Source organism: Hemitrygon akajei, chromosome 5 (genome assembly GCF_048418815.1).
Source record: "Hemitrygon akajei chromosome 5, sHemAka1.3, whole genome shotgun sequence".
Taxonomy (NCBI): domain Eukaryota; kingdom Metazoa; phylum Chordata; class Chondrichthyes; order Myliobatiformes; family Dasyatidae; genus Hemitrygon; species Hemitrygon akajei.
This window is the reverse complement of record NC_133128.1, coordinates 191,887,394-191,911,501: the sequence shown is the minus strand read 5'-3', so window position 1 is coordinate 191,911,501 and position 24,108 is coordinate 191,887,394. Positions and strand designations below refer to the sequence as shown.

The window sequence follows — 24,108 nt, the reverse complement described above, 5'->3', positions numbered from 1 at the left end:
CAATACATAATAATAGGCAAATAAGTAGTGTGGTAGTGTTCATGGGTTCATTGTCCATTAAGAAATCCGACTGAAGTCAAAAACTGAAAGGAGATTGGGAGCTTAATGTCCAAGGATACACATTATATCAAAAAGACAGGCAAGAAGGCGGGGGGGTAGCATTGTTCTGTTGGTAAAAAATGAAATCAAATCATTAGAGGGTTGGAAGGGCAGTAAGGACATTGTCTAGAAATTACAACAGAAGATAGAAAATGTATGTTAAAAGGGCAATGTTACAATAGTCATGAGGGATTTCAATATGCAGGTAGATTAGGAAAATCAGATTGGTGCTGGACTCCAAGAGGGGGAATTTCTCAAATGCGGCTAATGATTGAGGCTACTAGAGGATGAGCTATTCTGAATTGGGTGTTGTACAATGAACTGCAATTGAATAGAGGACTTGAGGTGAAACAACTCTTAGGGGCAAGTGATTATGATATGATTGAATTCACCCTGGATTTTGAGGAGAAGCTAAAGTCAGATGTACTGGTATTACAGTGGAGTAAAAGGAATTACAGAGACATCAGATAGGAGTTGGCCAGAATTGATTGGAAAAGAATAGTGGCAGGGATGACAGCCGAGCATCTATGGCTGTAATTTCTAGAAGCAATTTTGAAGGTACACAATATATACAGCCCAATGAGGAAAAAGTATTCTAAAGGAAAGACGGCTAACAAGAGAAAACAAAACCAACATAAAAGCCAAAGAGAGGGCATATAATAGAGCATAAATTAGTAGGAAGTTAGAGGATTGGGAAGCTTTTAAAAACCCACAAAAAGTGACTAAAAAAGTCACTAAGAAAGTAAAGATGGAATACAAAATTAAGCTAGCCAATAATGTTAAAGAGAATTCCAAAAGTTTCTTCAGATACTTAAAATGTAAAAGAGAGGTGAGAGAGGATATTGGACCACTGGAAAAAAGGTAGTAGGGATAGTCCAGTGAGCCTTATGTCTGTGGTGGGAAAGCTGTTGGAAAAGATTCTTAGAGATAGGATCTTTGGGCATTTAGAGAATCATGGTCTGATCAGGGACAGTCAGCATGACTTTGTGAAGGGCAGATCATGTCTAACAAGCCTGATAGAGTTCTTTGAGGAGGTGACCAGGCATATAGATGAGGGTAGTGCAGTGGATGTGATCTACATGGATTTTAGTAAGGCATTTGACAAGGTTCCACATGGTATGCTTATTCAGAAAGTCAGAAGGCATGGGATCCAAGGAAGTTTGGCCAGGTGGATTCAGAATTGGCTTGCCTGCAGAAGGCAGAGGGTCATGGTGGAGGGAGTACATTCGGATTGGAGGGTTGTGACTAGTGGTGTCCCACAAGGATCGGTTCTGGGACCCTTACTTTTCATGATTTTTATTAACGACCTGGATGTGGGGGTAGAAGGGTGGGTTGGCAAGTTTGCAGACAACACAAAGGTTGGTGGTGTTGTAGATAGTGTAGAGGATTGTCGAAGATTGCAGAGAGACATTGATAGGATGCAGAAGTAGGCTGAGCAGTGGCAGATGGAGTTCAACCCGGAGAAGTGTGAGGTGGTACACTTCGGAAGGACAAACGCCAAGGCAGAGTACAAAGTAAATGGCAGGATACTTGGCAGTGTGGAGGACAGAGGAATCTGGGGGTACAGATCCCTGAAAGTTGCCTCACAGGTAGATAGGGTAGTTAAGAAAGCTTATGGGGTGTTAGCTTTCATATGTTGAGGGATAGAGTTTAAATGTCGCGAGGTAATGATGCAGCTCTATAAAACTCTGGTTAGGCCACACTTGGAGTACTGTGTCCAGTTCTGGTCGCCTCACTATAGGAAGGATGTGGAAGAATTGGAAAAGATACAGAGGAGATTTACCAGGATGCTGTCTCATTTAGAGGGTATGCATTATGATCAGAGATTAAGGGAGCTAGGGCTTTACCCTCTGGAGAGAAGGAGGATGAGAGGAGACATGATAGAGATATACAAGATATTAAGAGGAATATATAGAGTGGACAGCCAGCGCCTCTTCCCCAGGGCACCACTGCTCAGTACAAGAGGACATGGCTTTAAGGTAAGGGGTGGGAAGTTCAAGGGGGATATTAAAGGAAGGTTTTTTACTCGGAGAGTGGTTGGCGTGTGGAATGCTCTGCCTGAGTCAGTGGTGGAGGTGGATACACTAGTGAAATTTAAGAGACTACTAGACAGGTATATGGAGGAATTTAAGGTGGGAGGTTATATGGGAGGCAGGGTTTAAGGGTTGGCACAACATTGTGGGCCAAAGGGCTTGCACTGTGCTGTACTATTCTATGTTCTATGGTCTATGTAAAAAATTGCTGGAGAGATAGTAATGGAGGACAAGGAAATGGCGGACAAACTGAATAAGTATTTTGCAACAGTCCTCACTATGTATGATACTTGCAGTTTAGTGGAAGTTCCTGGTGTCAGGAGTCATGAGGTGTGTGAAGTTACCATTACTAGAAAGAAGGTTCTTAGGAAACTGAAAACTCTGAAGATAGATAAGTCACCAGGACAAGATAGTGTATATCCCAGGGTTCTGAATGAGGTGCCTGAGAAGATTGTGGAGGCATTACTAATAATCATTCAAGAATCACTAGATTCTGGAATGTTTTCAGAAAACTGAAAAATTGCAAATGTCACTCCACTCTTCAGGAAGGGAGAGAGGCAGAAGAAAGGAAACTATAGGCCAATTAGTCTGACCTCAGTTGCTGGGAAGTTGTTGGAGTCGATTATTAAGAATTTAGTTTCAGGCATTTGGAGTCACATCAGAAAAAAATAACACAGTCGGCATAGTTTCCTCAAGGGAAAATCTTGCCTGACAAATCTTTGACAAAATAACAAGCAGGATAGACAAAGGGGAATTGGCTGATATTATGTTCTTGGATTTTCAGAAGGCCTTTGACAAGGTGCCACACATGAAGCTGTATTGTTAGGAAGTGCCTGGTCATGCACTTTCATAGAAGAAATGAAAGGATCGACTATTTTCTAAATGGAGAGAAAATACAAAAAAACTGAGGGACTTGGGAGTCCTTGTGCGAGATTCCCTAAAGGTTAATTTGCAGGTTGAGTCTGTGGTGAGGAAGGCAAGTGAAATGTTAGCATTCATTTCAAGAGGATGAGAATATAAAAGCAAGGATCTAATACTGAAACTTTATAAAGTGCTGGTCAGACCTCACTTGGAGTATTGTGAGCAATTTTGGTCCCCCTGTTTTAGAAAGATTGTGCTGAAACTGGAGAAAGTTTCAAAGGCAATACACAAAAATGATTCCACAATAGAATGGCTTGTCGTATGAAGAACATTTGATGGTTCTGGGCCTGTAGTCACTAGAATTCAGAAGAATGAGGGGTGGCCTCATTGAAACCTATCAAATGGTGAAAGGCCTTGATAGAGTGTATGTGGAGAGGATGTTTCCTATGGTGGGGTTGACTAGGAGAAGAGCACACAGCCTCAGAATAGAGGGGTGTGCTTTTAGAGGTGAGAAACTATTTCTTTGGCCAGAGAGTGGTTTCTCTGTGGAATTCTTTGCCTCAGGCAGATGTGGAGGCCAAGAGTTTATGTATATTTAAGGCACAACATCATGGGCCAAGGGGCCTGTACTTTGTTGTAATGTTCTGTATTCTCTGAATGTAAGTCACAGCGGGATACATTCCTCACTGCAATCTATTCTCTTATTTAATAAAGTGATCATTTTAAATTGAATCAATATTTTCTAGTGTCTTGGGAAGAGATAGCAGTTGAGCACCTTTTCGCCACGTCTTTAAAAAAATAACAATTAACAGAGTGGATCAGACATAAGTGTGCTTATCTTAGGGGAGACTGGCACCGCACAAGAGTTGGTGATGGCTTCAAAGAAACAGGCAGCACAGTAAATACTTACAAATGTCGGCTACCCGTATCCGTTCAAGCACAGATTTCATCTGATTAATCACAAACATGAGAAAATCTGTAGATGCTGAAAATCTGAGCATCACACACAAAATGCTGGAGGGACTCAGCAGGCCAGGCAGCATCTATGGAAAAAAGTACAGTTGATGTTTTGGGCCTTGAAGGACCCTTCGGTCCTGCCAGAAGTTTTCTGCCCGAAACATTGACTGTACGTTTTTCCAAAGATACTGCCTGGCTTGCTGAGTTCCTCCAGCATTTTGAGTGTGTTACTCATCTGATTAATTAATGTATTTGGCATTCTTCCAGTAACCAAATCCACTTGTTTTTCTGCAGTTTGTCATACATTCAGGTTCCATTGGAAAAATGTCGCACGGACACTATTAGCAAAGGACTCTGGTACAATATAGGTTCCATTTTGTTACAGACAAAAGTGCTATTTTGTTGCTCCACGTACATTTCCATAATAGTATATCAGACTTTTGCACAAAAACTGATGTTGAAACTCCAGTTCAGTGCTGAGAGAAGTTAGTAGTCAATTGTGTCATATTTAAATAAAGGCCAATTTCCTTCCTTAGTTTAATTTAAAAGATCTAAAGATCCAAAATCCCTTGGTGTTACCTAATCTGTCCAAGTAATGCTTATTGTGTTAGTTAATATCAAATTATCTAATTATCATCATGTTATGATTTGTTGGAGTTTGTTGTGAATCGAATGTTTAATTTCATCTTGTTTGGCTTCTGGGAGGTGGAAAATTAAACTGGGGTTCTATTGGGATAGAGGATCCAATCTTCAAGGATAGAGAGAAATCTGTTTTAATTGAACAGTGCACCTATTTTTAATAGTCAAATAGCTCACAGGTCACAAGAAATTGAGTAATATTAAAAGCAAGATCCACCACAAATGATTAATTTACTGGAAGCTTCATTTAATATATATATATATATATATATATATATATATTTAAAATATTATTTGTTGTTCTCGGAAATTTACCTCTCAGAGAACATTGCTGTGTGAGATCTTGTTCAAAAGTAAATGACATCGGAGATTCTAGGACTTGGACCTCATGGCCATGATAAGATTTCAGAACTGAATGTATTGCCATTGGAGAAATGAAGATTAACAGGTGGCATGAGTTTTCAATTGTAACATAACAACTATCCCTTGAGGGAAAATTCTATTTTAATTTTTCTCATACATTGATCACAAGAAATACATTTTACTGCAAACCAAATGTTTTATATTATTCTTTCCACACCTTTTGTACAAGGATGTCTATCCCTAAGTATTTGACATCTTGACAAGGGATTCATTTAACCATTCCATATGAGTGAAACAACTTATTACAATGAGATAGCTTTCAAAATGACAGGAAGAAAATAAGTACATTATACAGTGGTGCTAGAAAGTTTGTGAACCCTGTAGAATTTCCTATATTTTTGCATAAATATGACTTAAAATGTGATTGGATCTTCACGTAAGTCCTAAAACTAGATAAAGAAAATACAATTGAATAAATAACCCAAAAACCTTATACTTGTTCATTTATTTAATAAGAAAAAAGATCCAATATTACATGTATTGGTGGGAAAAAGTAAGTGAACCTTTGCTTTCTATATCTGGTGTGACCCCCTTGTACAGCAATAACTTCAACCATATATTTTGGGTAACTGTTGATCAGTCCTGCACATCAGCCTGAAAGAAGTTTAGATCATTCCTGCTGACAAAACTGCTTCAACTCTGGGATGCTGGTGGGTTTCCTTGCATGAACTGCTTGCTTCAGGTCCTTCCACAGCAGTTCTTTAGGATTAAGGTCAGGACGTTCACTCAGCCATTCCAAAACACAAATTTTCTTCTTTTTAAACCATTCTGTTGTTGATTTACTCTTGCCTTTTGGATCATTGTCTTGTTGCATCATCCAACTCCTATTCACCTTCAGGTGATAGACTGCTACTCTGACATTCTCCTGTAACATGCCTTGATACAATTTTGAATTCATTGTCCTTTCAATGATTGCAAGCCGTCATTGTGTAGCTGAGGCAGCAATGCAGTCCCAAACCATAATGCTCCTTCCACCAGCTTCTCAGTTAGGATGTTTGGTGGTGTTGTGCAGTGCCCATTTTCCTCCAAACATAGCAAGCTGCATTTCTGCCAAAAGTTCAGCTTTTGTTTCATCTGTCCACAAACATTGTCCAGAAGTGCTGCAGAACATCCAGGTAGCCTTCTACAAAATTGAGACATGCAGCAATGCTTTTCTCCATGGTGTCCTTCCATGAACACTATTCATGTTCAGTGTTTTTCTTATAGTGGATATATGAACAGAGACTTTAGCAAGTTCTAGAGATTTTTGCAGATTTGCAGATTTCTGTTATCCTTCATCATTGCACATTGAGCTCCTGGTGTGATCTTTGCAGGATGCCCACTCCACTTCTAGGGAGAGTAGCAACAGTACTGAATTTCCTCCATTTGTAGACAATTTCTCTTAATGTGGACTGATGAACACTCGGGTCTTTAGAAGTGCTTTTGTAGTCTTTTCCAGATTCATGCCTCTCTACAATTCTTCTAAGATATTCTGAAAGTTGTTTTGATCGATGCATAGTGCAAATAAACGTATCTTTTTTGAGAAGCACAGGCTCTGTCAGAAACCTGAGTTTGTGTGTCTTTTTTATAGGGCAGGACACCTCTACAAGCCACAACTCAAATCTCATATCATTGATTGGAGCACCTGAGTCCAAATAGCTTTTGTTGAAAGCATTACCCCACACATTCACATACTTTTTCCAACAAATATGTGTAATATTGGATATCATTCAAGAAGTATAATGCTTTTGTGTTATTTATTTAACTGGGTTCTCTTTATCTAGCATGAAGATCTGATTACGTTCCAGGTTATATATTTGCAGAAATAGAAGAAGCTTTACAGAGTTCACAAACTTTCCAGCACCACTGTACACACAAAATTCTGGAGCAACTCGGCAGGCTGGAAATGAATAAACACAAGAGGTTGTGCAGATGTTGGACATCTAGAGCAACACACATGGAGAATTCAGCAGGTCAGGCAGCATCTATGGAAATGGATAAATATGAGATTCTGCAGATGCTGACAATCCAGAGCAACATAGACAAAATGCTGGCGAAACTCAGCAGGTCAGGTAGCATCTGTGGAAATGAATAAACTATCAATGTTTTGAGCTGAGACCCTTCTTCAGGTCTGAGAATGAAGGGAGATGGTGCCAGGATGAAAAGATGGGAGGAGGGGAAGAAGGATAGCTGAAAGGTGATAGATGAAGCCAGGTTAGTGGGATAGGAAAAGGACTGGAGAGGAAGGAATTTAATAGGAGAGGAGAGTGGACCATAGGAGAATAGGAAGGAGGAGGTATATATGTGGAGGTGATATGTAAGTGAGAAGAGGTGAGAGACCCGAGTGGGGAATCGAAGAAGACATGAGGAGGGGGGATTTTTTTCCTGGAAGGAAAATTCAATATTCATGCCATCAGGTTGGGTACTACCCAGGTGTTGCTCCAGTAATTACATTATATGTTATTGCCTACCTTTGTGAAGTCTAGAACCCTGTGACAGCAGTTCCAAAGTATTCCAGAAGCTCATTTAAAGTGAAATTCTATTTAACTATTTCTATGAAACTTTGTTGAATTGGGCATGTACTGGTTCCTATATATCAATTGATACTTTGGGGAATTGGGCATGTACTGGTCCCTATGTATCAATTGAAACTTTGGGGAATTGAGCATGTATTGTCCCTATGTATCAATTGTATTTTTTGTAAATCCATTACTGGGTCTCTGACAAGCAATTCCATGATTTAGAGTTAATGAAGAATCAAGACAATTTGTGGTGTGATATGAGTAGGCTACACAGAGGAACTAACACTACTAAAGATCAGCTTGTATATAAGATATAGTGGAGATCAAAGCTCAGTCCAGGGAAATGTTGCACTTGCCTGAAGAAAAACCATTGTAGCTGACATTCTGGAATGGTCAAACAAGAAAGGACTCAATTGGCTGGTTTTATGGCAATAGAGAGTCACTACAGGTGAAAAATGAAAAGTTTAAGGGGAACATGAGGGGTAACTTCACTCAGGGGGTTGTGACAGTATGGAACGAGTTGCCAGCGCAAACGATGCATGTGTGCTCAATTTCAATGTTCCAGAGAAGTTTGGATAGGTACGTGGATGGTAGGGGTATAGGAGAGCTATTGTTCCAGTGAAGGTTGATGGAAGTAGGTAGCTTAAATGGTCAGCTCAGACTCAATCGGTGGAAGGGCCTGTTTTTCTGCTACTTTTCTATGACTATAAATGACTGCAGATCAACTGGAAGAGAAAAAAGAGCCAGATAGGCCCATAAGACATAGGAGAGAATTAGGCCATTTGGCCCCTCGAGTCTGTTCCACCATTCAGTCATGGCTGATCCTTTTACTTTTCCCTCCTCAACCCCATTCCCCGGCTTTTATCATAAACCATAGTGCTCTGTTAGGAGTTTTGATGAGATCTGTTTCAGAAACTCGTCAAGAACAAAACAATTTTGGAGAAATTTCAAGTGTTAAAGGAAAGAAGAGTTCAGAATTGGGAGTATAGCACATTAAGACTTTAGAGAGGAAGGCAAATTATGGATTGAGAAAATGGTTTGTAAGGGCATAGTGACTTTCCTAAGGGGCAAATCCTAGAGCCTGTACACTGGGACCCATTGTTTAATGGTATTGGTCCATGGTAGAGAAACGGTTGGGAACCCCTGCTGTAGAGGAAGAACCATTAACAATACCAGCCTTCGTGGGAATTCAGAAAAGTAAATTGAGTGGTGAATAGCTTAATGGGAGAAGAATAGAGAGAAGAAGCTCAAGGACATCTTAAGTTTGAAGAACTTACAGTAAATACTGTTTAAACACACATTAGGAAGAGAATTAATGTAGACAATAACTGTGCCTCTAGCCTTGCTAATTCTGGGATTTGCAATGCACTACTTTTTTTTTCAATCCCTAAATACCAGGCTTTAAACTTTCTGCAGAGAAAAGACACATTATATTTATTTATTTTTATTAAGATTCAGCATGGAGTAGGCCCCTTAGCCCCTTTGAGCCACGCCACCTAGCAATCTCTCTATTTAACGCTCACCTCATCAATTGACACCAATCACCAATTAACCTACTAACTGGGACGTCTTTGGACTGTGGGAGGAAACCAGGGGAAACTCGTGTAGTCACAGGGAGGATGTACAAATTCTTTACAGGCAGCAGCGGGGATTGAATCCTCGTCTCCTGTACTGTAAACCACTGCGCTAACCACCATGCCGCCCCAACGTTTTTGTTCATTGTTTCTAATCTTTTGGAAATGTGGCCGGTCCTTTCTTCCTTCTGGAGTAGCTCAACAAGCTATTTAGATCTAAGAGGCTCCCCTCAGGGCAATATAAGAAGGCCATTAAATACCAGCCTGATTAGTGATACCAACACAAGTATAAATTTTATCATTTCATAATGGCATTAGTAAGTGGGGATATGTTTTGTAGTATCTGTTCTGCCTTCGGCAAGTCCATTTATTTTCTGCCTCTTATCATCTTCCTGCAGGATGACACCCTTTTTAAGTTTGTCACTGTACTAGATTTCTTCATAGTCAACATGCAATTAAACCAAGCTTTCAAGGTCTGTCAGAACTGATCATTACTGAAACAGGCAAACAAAAGCTTGCAGCATCATGGTCCAACTCTAGCCATGAAGAAGCCAATATCATTTGTAAAATGGACAGATTACCGTTCCCTATTCTGACAGAACAAAGGTGCTGGTGTGTTGAATTCTATGTCATATTCAAAGGCGTCAGGATGAAATAAATCTCTAAATGCTGCACTCACTGTGGGAAGAAATTTGCTGCTAATTTCCAGGTTTTGAAAATTGCTTTCCCTGTTGGGGAACATCACAAGACTAAGATAAAGCATATAAATCAATTGTCATTTATGAAATCAACAGCTAACAAAATAAAACTTAGAATTGGCACAATTTGAGGACAACTTCACAATAAAGGGAACTGTGTGTGAGATTGTGGCACAGTACAATTAGCCCCAGTGACAGGAAGGAACATCTGGGGAGTTTGCAGTCAATTTATCTTGCCCGAGACAAGTTGATCCTGTGTGCTTTAATATCCTTTCATTTCTTCCTTTATCATGTGAGGATTAAAGACACACGACCACATCAAAGTAAGGAAATTAGCCAAATTGCTGTACGTACACTTGGTGGATAATGTTAAATCCAATTTGAGAAACGTTTTCCACTGCTGTGTCTTTTTGCTAATGCTGTGCTGAATATGTATTCATAATTTTAATCAATGAATATATTTTGAAATTGCAATGCACCTCAATACGGAAAGGTCCAAATATACTGGAATTTAGCTGTCAAATGAAATGCATAAATCTACATGATAAACATTAAATCAGATGAGATGTAATTCGATTTTTAGTTTTGCTATTTCATTTCTTGTTTACATACTTTGATTTGTAATGATGGTAGTATTTCTGCAATTTTTATAATGAATATTTTCATTATTAAAGTGAACTTTCACATGTAACACATGCAAAATGCTGGGGGAACTCAGCAGGTCAGGCAGTATCTATGGAGATGAATAGATAGTCACGTTCCAGGCTGAAACGTTTCTCCAGGTCTGAGGATTTTTACATGTGTGCCTGCTATATCTATCTCTGTTTCCACTATTGTTCAAACAATCATTCAACAATTAAGTAAACTTTTGCCTATTTCTTTGCCAAATGTAAACCAATACATTGTCTGTCTTATATCACCTCTGTATAAAAACTGACACTTACCCACATTTCCATCCATCCATTGTTGATAACCGTTTTCAAGGTTCAAGCTACATTATGCAGAATACAACCCTGAGATTCGTCTTCATGAAGTTGTGAGGTTTATATTCACCTGCTCAAATGCTCTCTTGACTGTCATCCCATAATCCACATCTCATAACTTCAGCTCAACCCTCGGCTATCACCCCAACATGTCTTCCTTGCCAGTTGCTCCTGCTTTATTTGACCTATGCTGGATCCCAGTTTCAATGGGTAATTTTTAACATTTTCTTTCTTGTGAATCCATTCTGTGTTTGACTGCTGAATCTTTAGATCTTTCCCCTTGACCATCCACCTCTCCCCTCTGTCTTTAACTCTTGTAAGCACAACTACTGTATGCACTCCTATAGTTTTTCTGTTTTATAGCCTCCCATTCTAGCTTACCGTCTTCTGTACACCTACATTTTGATTGTCTTTGATTAACTTCCTGAGATATTTGAAATTCAGTAGAGCACAATGCTCTGTTATAAACATTAAGCAAACTAGGGAGTTTGTACATTCTGCTTGTGACCACAGGGGTTTCCCCCCACACTCTGGTTTCTTCCCACAGTCCAAAGACATACCAGTTAGTAGGTTAATTGATCGGTGTAAATTGTCCCGTGACTAGGTTAGGATTAAGTTGGAGGATTGCTGAACAGCATGGTTCAAAGTGCTGGAAGGGCCTAATCTGCACAGTATCTCAATGAAATAAAATTAAATTAAGTTAAAATTGTGACTCAAGTATGGAAATATTGAGAACTGCTTTCATGTAAGTGCACCTTAAATAGAAAAACCCTCTGCCAACCCCAGCAAAAATTCCACTTCATAGCCTATTGTCCCAGTCAGGATGCGACCGGTCTTCAGCACCTGGAAAATATGACAGTAGTTCAAACTACAAAAGTTCTAAGTATGTTCATTATCAACATATTTATGTGTCACCAGATACAAGTATGAGATTCATTTTCTAGTGGGCATACAATAAATCCATAATAAAATAATAACCATAATAGAATAAATGAAAGTCAACACCAACTTGGGTGTTCAATCATGTGCAAAAGACAACAAATTGTGAAAATGCGAATAGAAAGAAATAATAATATAGATAAATAAGCAATAATTATCATGAACGTGAGATGAAAAGTCATTGAATCTTCAATTAATGTTGGCTGTCCCACAGAGTCATACAGCAAGTCGATATGGACCCTTCTCCCCCCCACCCCCTAAACATCACACTAAACACCAAGCACCCAATAACACTGATCCCACATGAATCCCATTTCAATCCTCCCCACATTCCCATTGACACTTCTAGATTCTACCAGTCATCTCCACACTAGGGGCAATCAACCTAGCAACCCATATGACCCCTGCACACCGAACGGTTATCCTCATCATCAAGGAATGTCTATTGTTTTTGAGACTCAATTTTCAGAATGCCTTTGCGAAGTATCCTGAAATATCCTTCTGTATATACTTCTCACGGTTAATAGATGGCAGCAGCCCTAAAAGGAATATGTGGTTCAATGACGATCACTCACCTTTAGAGAACTGTACCTTGTAAAATAGCTTGTTATTAATCTGTGATCACCATCTTGCTCTAAGGCACAGATTTAACTGAATAAAAATCAAGAAAATAATGGAAAAACAAAACTGTTTTGGAACAAATTGGCTCCATAGTCAATAATTTATATTTCATGAAGAGACAAATGTTTATTAACCTGACACAGCAGCTGCTGCTCACACGGAGAATGCTTGTGCATTCAGCAATAATAGCTGTACTGGGACTTCTCCATACAGTTGAGCTCCTTTATTTAAGCTTCATAGGTCAGAAAATTAAAGATGAACAAAGCAGAAATAATTTCTCAGCTGAATGGTCTGTGTAATAACATAAAGCAATGCAAAATAGAAAGTGACTCCTGAGAATCCTGCTGCAATAGAAATGTTGAAGCACTTGCTATTGAAACAGACCTCCTCCTGAATATTTTGAATAAAAAATCAATCAGAATTTGTTCTGCTAAATACTTATGTAATAATTCATGAATGAAATTATATCAAAATTCTAGATTGACTTCAGTATTAATAGCAAGATTTTTTTCAAGTTTTTAATTGTTATTACTGCCCCAAGTCAATGCTACCAGACCCTCATTTCAATTTATACTACTATTGTCAGATATTTAATTTAGCTGTGTTTATTAAAGTTTACTTATTTACTTACTGCCCATTATACCACAGGCATTTAGGGCAGCAATGAAGTTTCTGCATCTCTGGCAGTGTTCAGGACTTCCTTCATTGTGTCAGTTGCTTCCTCTTGGATATCACTACTGTCAGTCACGCAAGTCCCAGGTAGAGACTCAGGAATATTGTCATACTGTCGCACTCAGATATAGAAGGATTCTTCATTGCTGTTTCCATAACAATTTTGTTTGACCAGTCAAGGTTGTTACCCTTGAGTTGAACCCCCAAGTCTAGAGGATTGTTAGACCACTCTGGGTCACGCTGTTTGGTGTGGGTGACCCTACCAAGAGCCAAGGCATAAAGCCCTAACTGCAATCAGCATAGCTCTCAAGGTCATTGAGACATGCAAACCTCCAAAGCCTAGGACAAGGTTGTAGTCCTCTTGGAGGTTATTAAAATTTGTGCCATTGATTTTAGCATTTCAGGAAGTGACAGCGTAATAGATGCTTCAAGGAGCCGATTTATTAAAATATTTCTGAATCTCTCAAAGTTGTTTTAGATGATAGAACATGGAACTCAGAAGAATTCATCACAATATAGGCCCTTCAGCCTACAATACTGTGACAACCTTTTAATCTACTCAATGGAGAAGGTTCAAAGGAAGTTCACAAAAATCATTCGGGAAGGGAAAGGCTTACAATATGTGGAGTGTTTGATTGCCTGTACTCTCTGGAATTCAGAAGAATAATGGGGGAGTCACATTGAAATCTATTGAATGTTGAAAGGCCTTGATAGAGTGGATGTGGAGAGGATGTTTCCTGTGGTGGAGAAGTCTAAAACCAGAGGACACAGCCTCCGAATAGAGGAACATCCATTTAGAATGAATATGAGGAGGAATTCCCTTGGCAAGAGAATGGAGAATATGCAGAATTCATTGCCACAGGCAGCTGTGGAGGTCATGTTATTGGGTATATTTAAGGCAGAGGCGAAAAAACTTTTGATTAGTTAGGGCATGAAAAGATATTGGGAGAAGGCAAAAGACAGAGGCTGAGAGGGAAATGGGCTGGCGATGATGAAATGACGGAGCAGATCTGATGGGCCAAATGACCTAATTCTGCTTCTATATCCTATGGTCTTATGGTCTTACTCCAAAATCAATCTAACCCTACCCTCCCACACAGCCCTCCATTTCTATGGCTTCCATGTGTCAATCTAAGATAACTTCTTTCAAGCTTTCTGTAGCATTTGTCAAATGGTAATCAAATCAAAATCGTAATACATATTTTTACATCTTACATAATTATATTGGATTGAAAAACGGCTAAATTGTTGTTACATAGTGTAGTTTAAGGACAGTTTTGCTAAAGAATTGAACCTGGAATGCAGGAAACAGTTAAAGATGAGTAAGCTCCGGACTATCTAGCTAATTCCAGTGAAGGAAGCTGTATAACTCTGAACTGAATTTGGTTTCCCTAGAGATGAGCTGCATCAGCTTCAGTCAGATTATTTCAGAGACCGAGGTGAACAGTGACTGTAAAAATAAATGATAATCTTCCATCAGCTCACAAATAAATCTGAGCAGACCAGGTATTTGATGCATTTTTAAAGGTATTTCACACAGATTTAACATAAAGCTAATGAGTTACTTGAGTTTGATTTATTCTTTTTTATTCTTTTTTAATTTTTTTTAAAACACTGAAAATATTTTTGCTAGCTTCAGCTCACACAGAACCTCATTAGTGCACAATGAATCTTTCACTATGCTAGATAATATCCTGAAAATGTTCTCCCTCATCTCTATGACGGGCTGTGGTCTCGATGAAGATTGACAGGACTAGGCAGTTTAAATGGTTTGGCATGGAGGACCCGTTTCTATCACTCTATGTCTATATCTATCCCTCTTCATCTTTTACCTTCACTCTAATTTCAAGAGATCTCTTTTTACAATAGTAAAATACCTCTGAATCATAACTGTTTAATAATTCAACCACTTCCTCTTTTAACTCGAATTATTTTTGTTTTTTTTGTATTTTCAAGATCTCAATATTCCCTTCATCCATTCTGAATAGATACATCAGTTGAGATCAGAATATTGACTCATCATCGAGACAGATTGGCAGGCACCCTTCTACTCAACTCTCCCACTCACTGAATACTAATAATGTTCATAGTCATGAACTGCAAGATAGACATTTTGCAAGAATTGAGAAAGATTTAACTCTGTGTATTTGCAAAAGTTAACTGATGCATTTTGAAGATACTAAGTATTTTTTTAAAAAATAATTCTACCCTTGAAAGAGGCTATTGTTTTAAATGTAAGTTTGATTTTAATTGAAATCTCATTTTGAATTATACGTAACTTTACAGGGTGAACTCTAGTAATAGTGTGAGCTTTCCAAGCATTTCAAAGGGTTTAGTGCAGCACTTAGCCATTATTGCCTGAAACATTGGGGAACTCAAAGCTTACAATCATAAAATATGATTTCTGCACAATATCACCTCAGAATTTATTGCTTCTGAAATTAATATTCAGCATTAGTTCATGGCTAGTATAAAAGATTTATAGCTGAATCTATGTATAGTTCATCATCTTGTTCGTGGCTACAATTTTTAATGTAAAAATAGTCTTGTCTTCCTCTGAGTGATTTAACTAGAAGTGCATTCCTGGTAGGAGCTATAGACCGACTATATGGTAAACCTACTACTTTCCAAAGTTAATTAATGTTTCATGTTCTCAGCACTAAAATCGCTTTACTATATGTGTGAGTTGATCAAGGCACTTTGGCGTGGTGCTGAATCTGCAATGCTGACTCAGTGTCTGTGGCCTTTGGACCAGCTTCCCTCATCTTAGTGCCTTGGGGATGCAGACACAGTTTCAGGGACTCGGCGATTTGATGCTTAATATTTTGTGTGTTATTTGTTCACTTCTTGTTGTTAGTGTGATTTGTTCTTTTTCACACATTTAATGGCCTTGTGTGGATTTTTTCTTTAATCAGGTTCTATGGTGTTTCTTTGTTTTGTGGCTGACTGCAAGGAGACAAATCTCAAGGTTGATAACTGAATGCATACTTTGATAATAAATGTACTTCGAACTTGGAACTTAGAACTTAGGAAGCAGATTTCAACGCAATAAACAATATTTACTGTAACAGGCCTTTATAAGCCTTGAATCTCTGTATCAAAGTTTAAGGGGAACATGAGGGGAAACTCCACTCAGAGGGTCATGAGCATGTGCAATGAGCTGCCAGCACAAGTGGTGTTTGCAAACTTGCTTTCAACGTTATGAATGAGGTTCAACTGAGGAAAGACGTGTTCTATCCCCAGGGAGAGGAAGGGGAGGGATCAGAAGATCTCAAAGGCAAACTCTCAAAAAGTAGTAGGACTAGACAGCCTTGAGATGAAAGCTAGAATTCAACTCCTGATGTGCTACAATAATAAAGTCGGATCTTTGATGTATATGGTCAGGGTGAATGTCTGAAACTTCATCTGGTGTATTTTAACAATTCCTTACAGTCATATGAATCTATTGTTCCTATAACAACAACATACAGAATCAGAATCAGAATTACTCTATTGCCGTTATGTGAAAAATACCAGAATTGATTGTGGTTCAGTGCCAAACATAAAACACAGGACAATACTACAATGGACAACACAATGACACAGAGTAGGCCTTCCAGCCTCCAAACTGTGCCACCCAGCATAATTACAGGACGACTTACAATGACCAATTATGCTACAAACTGCTACGTCTTTGGACTGTGGGAGGAAACTGGAGCACCCATTGAGGAAACCCATGCGGTCATGGGGAGAATATTAGAGGGAGCAGCGGGAATTGAACCCTAGTCATTGGTAATGTAAAGCTTTGCGTTAATCCATGGAGGAAAGTATTACTTGTCCTGTGACTGAAACTTGCATCTACCATAAAACTGAAAAAAGAAATTAAAAATTATGTTTCCAACTTCAAGAAGAACCACAAAGTAAATTGTGAATAATGAAACTGAAGTACAATCCTTTGCATTAATAAAGGATGGAATATTAATCATATAATGTTTTTGAGTAATGCATTTTAATGTTATGTAACTTTCAATGTTAAGGATGTCTACAGTGGAGATATTTAACTCTCCTCATTATTGTATCTGAGGGTCTGTTACTTCCTGATCATGGCCTTTGTGTTATTAATCTCTCCATTTAAAAATTGCAGCCAAAAAGTGAAATAAGCAGTGTGCGACACCTGACATCTGGAAACTGGGAAGTCACACAAATCCTTGGATATGATGAAGTTCATCAGAAAATGTGAGTCTTTTGTGCCTCGTAATCATTTATCCTCCTTGAATGTTGACAACAATTACAGTGAGAAAATAACTAGCTCTTTGTGATATTTTCACTTCAATAGGAAGATGTAATAAATCAAACTACTATTTCTTATATAATAGACTTTTTCACTAACATGAGAAAGTCTGCTGATGCTGTAAATCCAAAGCAACATATTCAAAATGCTGGAGGAACTCGGTAGCTCCAGTTTTCAAGGTGGGCGGCTCCCATTGTTCCAGTTTTGAAGGCAGATAAAACAGTGAGGATATGTGGGGACTACAAGCTTTCTGTGAATCAGGTCTCTAAGCTGGAGGAGTACCCATTGCCATGGGTGGATGACCTGTTTGTGACCCTGTCAGGGGGTAAGCTGTTCACAAAGCTGGACATGAGCCACGCTTACCAACAGCTGCTACTCGACGAGGATTCAAAGGAGTACATCACCATCAATACGCACAGGGGATTATTAAAATACAATCGCCTGGTGTTTGGAGTGACGTCTAGCCCCGTCATCTTCCAAAGGACAATTGACATTTTGCTGCAGGAGATTCTGCCTGTAGCTGTATATCTTGATGATATTTTGATCACGGGGGCCACGGATGTGGAGCATCTGGCTAACTTAGAACAGGTGCTGAAGAGGCTCTCAGACTACCCAGACTGTATATGAGGTATTGCTCCTCCAACCTGAGTTTGGCCTCATCATGGCAATTGAGGAGGCCATATATGGACATATCCGAATGGGAATGTGACGCAGAGTTGAAGTGGGTGGCAACTGGGAGATCCTGTCTGTTGTGGCAGTGCTTTACGAAGCGGTCCCCCAATCTGCATCGGGTCTCAAAAGCAATACCTCATATACCGTCTGGGTAGTCTCCAGCCCCTTGGCATGAACATCGAATTCTCCAACTTCTGGTAATTCCCTCCCCCTCCCTTCCCCCATCCCAGCTTCACTCTGCCTCCTCTTCCAGCTACCTTTCACCTCCCTCATGATTCTGCCTTCTTCTACTACCCATAGTGCTTTCCCCTTACATTCCTTCTTCATCTTTCCTGCCTATCCCCTCCCTGCTTCCTCTCCCCCACCCCTTGATCTTTCCTCTGATTGGTTTTTGACTTGACATCCACCAGCCTTCTCCTTCCCACCCTCCCCCCACCTTCTTTATAGGTCCCCTGCCCCCTCCTCCTTCAGTCCTGACGAAGGGTCTCAGCCTGAAACGTTGAATGCTCATTTCCACGGATGCTGCCCGACCTGCTGAGTTCCTCCAGCATATTTGTACATGTTACTGTGGGAGTGTGTCCATCAGTGACTTTACCAGAGAGAGAGAGATGCTGGCAGAGGGGTCTGGGTTCCCTGAATTGGATGGACATTCTCACACAGACGTACAGACCCCTCTCATGCCCCCAACACCAGGTCCACCCAAAGCACCCTCACCAAGTCAAATCAAGTCACTTTTATTGTCATTTCAACCATAACTGCTGGTACAATACATAGTAAAAATGAGACAACGTTTTTCAGGACCATGGTGTTATGACACAGTACAAAAACTAGACTGAACTACACAAAAAAAACACACAGAAAGCTACACTAGACTACAGACCTTTACAGGGCTGCATAAAGTGCACAAAAACAGTGCAGGCATTACAATAAATAATAAACAGGACAATAGGGCAAGGTGTCAGTCCAGGCTCTGGGTATTGAGGAGTCTGATAGCTTGGGGGAAGAAACTGTTACACAGTCTGGTCATGAGAGCCCGAATGCTTCGGAGCCTTTTCCCAAACAGCAGGAAGGAGAAGAGATTGTATGAGGGGTGTGTGGGGTCCTTCATAATGCTGTTTGCTTTGCGGATGCAGCGTGTAGTGTAAATGTCCATGATGGCGGGAAGAGAGACCCCGATGATCAGCAGCCATGCCTGCTGTATCACCAGGGGTAGTGCGTAGATCGCAGCACCTTCACAAACCCCCTGAGAGACTGAATGTTCGACTGGACAGTTTTTTTGTGTTAGACTGAGTGTTGAATCTGCCACGTTTTTCAGGTGTTTTGTATTGGTAAGCTGTCGCTGAGACACTAATGTAATTTTTAGAGGTACGCAAGCTAATGACACCAATGTTTTTGTTCCCCAGTTCTTTTACATTTGGGGAATTTAAACGGGGAGAGGTTTTGTAATGTGAGCATTATAAAAATAAGTTAATACTAATTAGGATAATGATAATATAGCAATACTCCCATTAGAGGAAGTTGTTTGTAAAGAGAGGCTGGTTCCGGGATTGTGGCGGTTTTACTTCTGTCTCCTCCGGTGTGCATGTACATAGCTCACTGCCATGCCGTACGATTCAGTGAAAGCCTCTGTATGTAAATATCGGTTTTACCGTCCTAGATAAAATTGTTCTTTTGGGCATGAAGTTGCTGAGTGGTCCTTTTTCAAAGTAGAAGTTACCACAACAACATTCACTCAGCCTTCTTTCCAAATACAAGGTAGCCACCACAAATGGTCCAGGTACACAATAATCCAGAATGACACACAAGAAAACATGAAAATAACATAAGATAATATGAAAGCTTACTTTTTATTGTCTCTGCACAAACAACAATGTAAATATGTTGACCTTGGGCCAACAACTTAAAACATGAATTCTACTGTTCCATCTGTACCAAAACTCACTCAGACCATTTCTCCAATTTATGACACCAAAATAGAATCTCCTGTTGGCTAGATGCTCAAACCTTTCTACTCCCTGCTTCGAAGATGGGATTTTCTTTGCAATGCTCAGTCTTTGGAGTTCTTGCCCCTTTGCGTTTTAAGCACCTGATATCAGTTCAAACACGAGGAAATCTGCAGATGCTGGAAATTCAAACAACAACACACACAAAATGCTGGTGAAACACAGACTACCTGCCTGGCCTGTTGTGTTTCACCAGCATTTTGTGTGTGTTGTTGTTTCAGTTCAAATATTGTGCTTCCATCTTATTGGCTTGAGGTTATCTGACTGACCTGTAACAGATTTCCATTAGATGTAGTCCATGGGCTACACAACTTTGTACCTTCAGTGACTTCTTTTCCTCTACTCAAGTCTGGTTCGAACCAACCAAACCAGACTCAGACACTGGGAGATAATGAGACTACTTCTGCAAACCTGCCAATGTACACAATGCACAGCTTATCTGAGAATGACTTCAGGTTTAGCAGATTAATATCAGAAACACCTTATGTCCAAGTTCAACTGCTCTGATGGGATTATCCCAGAGCAAGGATCAGTTTGTCAAATCATTCACAAAATGGAGATTACAGAGCAGCTTCACAACATGGCAGCCTCCATTCCTTCCAGCACATGGCAAGATCAAAGACAATTAGTTTATCTACTTCCACTGTCCTTAACCAATTCAAATTCAATGTTTTCCCCCATATTTTAATTCCTTTATGACCAACAGTGCCACTCTCTTAAAGATGCCATAAGAAGAAGTTTACAGTATATACATGGTGTCTCTAGATAGAAGACGTCCAGACTGCAGTTGCTGAAGCTACTGTGAGTGGGTGATTATAGAGTTTCCTGCTCACTTCTCCTCCTGTGCAGACTGCAGGGAGATGGCTTGTGGTTATTATATATGGATTCCCTTACAATCAATCCAGATTCAGAATAAGGTTTATGCTTATTGTCAATCAACAGATGACGTGAAATTTGGTGTCTTGTGGCAGCAAAACAGTGCCGACATAAAATTACTGTAAATTACAAAAATAAATATCACAAAAAGAAAGGTCATTCAGAAATTGTGGATTAATGGATCATTCAGAAATCTGATGGCAGAGAGAAGCCATTACAGGATTGTTGAATGTGGGTCTTCAGGCTCCTGTAGTTATTCCTCTACAATATTTGCTTTGTTGCAACAATACGATATATGAGTTTATGTAACATTTATGCTAATGAAGAAAATGCTGGAATTTAAACATAATGGAACCTTGGTATATATGTCAAGAAGTATCTCGACATATATGTCAAGTAAGCATTTGAGAAACTTGTCTTCATTATCCAGAGTGTAGTATATAAGAGTGGGGAGATACAGCTACAAATAAGGCACAGAGAGTTACGAGCTTAGTTAGCTCCATTATGGGCACAAGCCTCCTTAGTACCAGGACATCTTCAAGGAGCAATGCCTCAAAAAGGTGGCATCCAGCATCAAGGAGCCCCATAACCCGGGACATACCCTCTTTTCATTCCTTCCATCAGGAAGGAGGAACAGGAACCTGAAGGCACACACTCAGTGATTCAGGAACAGCTTCTTCCCCTCTGCCATCCGATTCAGTAACTGGTGTGTCCCCCTTTTACAGCAATAACTTCAACCAAATATTCCCAGTAACTGTTGATCAATCCTGCACGTCGTCCTGGAGGTATATAAGCAATTCTTCCTTACAAAACTACATCAACTCTAGAATATTGGTGGACTTCAGGTCCTTCCACAAAATTTCTGTAGGATTAACTTCAGTACTTTGACTCAGCCATTCCAAATCACAAATTTTCTCCTTTTTAAACCAATCTGTTGTTGATTTACTTTTGTCTTTCAGATCATTGTCTTGTTGCATTAAACAGCTTCTATTAAACTTCAGGTGACGAATTGCTACACCAAAATTCTCCTGTAAAATGTCCTGATACATTTTTGAGTTCGTTGTTCTCTCAACAATTGTGAGCTGTCCAGGCCCTGAGGCAGCAAAGCAGCTACAAACTGTGATGCTCCTTCCACCATGCTTCACAGTTGGGATAAGGTTTTGGTGTTGGTGTGCAGTGTCCTTTTCATTCAAACATAGTGTGCATTTCTGCCAAAAAGGTCAACTTTTGTCTCATATGTCAACAGAATATTGTCCCAGAAATGCTGTAAAACATACAGGTAGGTAGTCTTTTGCAAAATGAGATGTGGAGAAATGCTTTTTTTTTGGAGAGCAGCAGTTTTCTCCGTGGTGTCCTTCCACGAACACTATTCTTGTTCAGTGTTTTCTTATAGTGGACACATGAACAGAGACTTCAGCGAGTTCTAGAGATTCTTGAAGATCTTTTGCTGTTACCTTCGGATTCTTTTTCATCTCCTTCAGTACGGCACATTGAGCTCCTGGTGTAATCTTTGCAGAATGACCACTCCTAGAGAAAACAGCAAAAGTACCGAGTTTCCTCCATTTCTCTTACTGTGGACTGATGAACACTCAGTTCTTTAGAAATGCCTTTGTAGCCTTTTCCAGCTTCATGCATCTCTACAGTTGTTCTTCTAAGCTCATCTGAAAGTTGTTTTGCTCGAGGCATGGTGCACATAAACAGATCTTTCTTGAGAAGAGCAGGCTTGGTCTACAAGCCACACCTACATTCTCATCTCATTGAATGGAACACCTGACTCCAAAGACCTTGGTTAGACCCCACTTGGAGTACTGTGTTCATTTCTGGTCACCTCACTACAGGAAGGATGTGGATTCTGTAGAGAGAGTGCAGAGGAGATTCACAAGGATGTTGTCTGGATTGGAGACAATGCCTTATAAAAATAGGTTGAGTGAACTCGGCCTTTTCTCTTGGAGCGACGGAGGATGAGGGGTGACATGACAGAGGTATATAAGATGATGAGGGGCATTGATCGTGTGGATAGCCTGAGGCTGTTTCCCAGGGCTGAACTGGCTAACACAAGAGTTTTAAAGTGCTTGGAAGTAGGTACAAGGAGGATATCAGAGGTTAGGTTTTTCACACAGAGAGTGGTTGGTGCATGGAATGCATTGCCAGCGAAGGCGCTAGAAGTGGATACAATAGGGTCTTTTAAGAGACTGTTAGATATGTACATGGAGCTTAGAAAAATAGAGGCCTATGCTGTAAGGAAATTCCAGGCTGCTTCTAGAGTAGGTTACATGGTCAGCACAACATTGTGGGCCGAAGGGCCTGTAATGTGCTGTAGACTTTCTATGTTCAAATAGCTTTTGTAGAAGGCTTTTTCCCAACAAATACATGTAAAATTGGATAATTTTTCTCAATAAATATATGAACAAGCATCCTGTTTTATAGTATTTATTTAATTGGGTTCTCTTTAGTTTTAAGACCTTTATGAAGCTCTGATCAAGTTTTAGGTCACAGTTATGCAGAAATAGAGAAAATTCCACAGGGTTCACAAACTTTGCACATTTCCAGTTGCCACATTGAGAAAGAAAGTGATTGCACTGGAGAGGTGCAGAAAAGCTTCACTAGAACGATGCTTGGGACGGAGTCTTCAGCTACAAAAGAGGCTGGATCAGCTGAGTTTGCTTTCATTAGAGCTGAGAAATGACCGGACTGAGGTTTGCAAACAATGAATATTCAGAGCTTTTCCCCTTAGCGCAGGTATGTACAACCAGAAGACATACATTTGGTAGTAGGTAAGTTAGAGCGGATTTACGGAAGAATTTTGTCTTCAGCCAGAGGTTGAAAGCTGGATCTCACTGCATCAGGAGTTGGTGGAAGCAATATCTCAGTATTAAAATGAGCATGCTAAACATCTGATACAGAAAGTTACAAGTGGAGTGTTGGGATGAGTACATGGGATCATAGAGTCATAAAAAAGTACAGCATAGAAAGAGGCCCTTTGGCCCATCTAGTCCCCGCCAACCATTTAAACTTCCTACTCCCTTCGACCATAGCCCTCCATACCCCTACCACACACGTACCTATCCAAACTTGAGTTAAATGTTGAAAGACCACAGTCTGTGCGGATTGGTGATAACATATCCTCCTCGCTGACGATCAACACTGAGGATCTAAACTGGTCCCAATATATTGATGTAGTTATAAAGAAGGCAAGATAGTGGCTATACTTTATTAGGAGTTTGAAGAGATTTGGCATGTCAACAAATATACTCAAAAACTTCTATAGTTGACCCATGGAGAGCATT

At 39.8% G+C, this 24,108-nt stretch overlaps 1 protein-coding gene across 2 annotated transcripts in view; it reads left to right on the top strand.

Annotated features, from left to right (window-relative positions):
- Window positions 1-24,108, top strand: part of LOC140728601 (inactive dipeptidyl peptidase 10-like) — a 1,645,453-nt gene that overhangs the window by 1,570,622 nt on the left and 50,723 nt on the right. For both annotated transcript variants that reach the window (XM_073047583.1, XM_073047584.1), the window contains exon 14: window positions 17,124-17,215. In XM_073047583.1, the coding sequence (XP_072903684.1) occupies window positions 17,124-17,215 (92 nt within the window). The remainder of the gene's footprint in view (window positions 1-17,123; window positions 17,216-24,108) is intronic.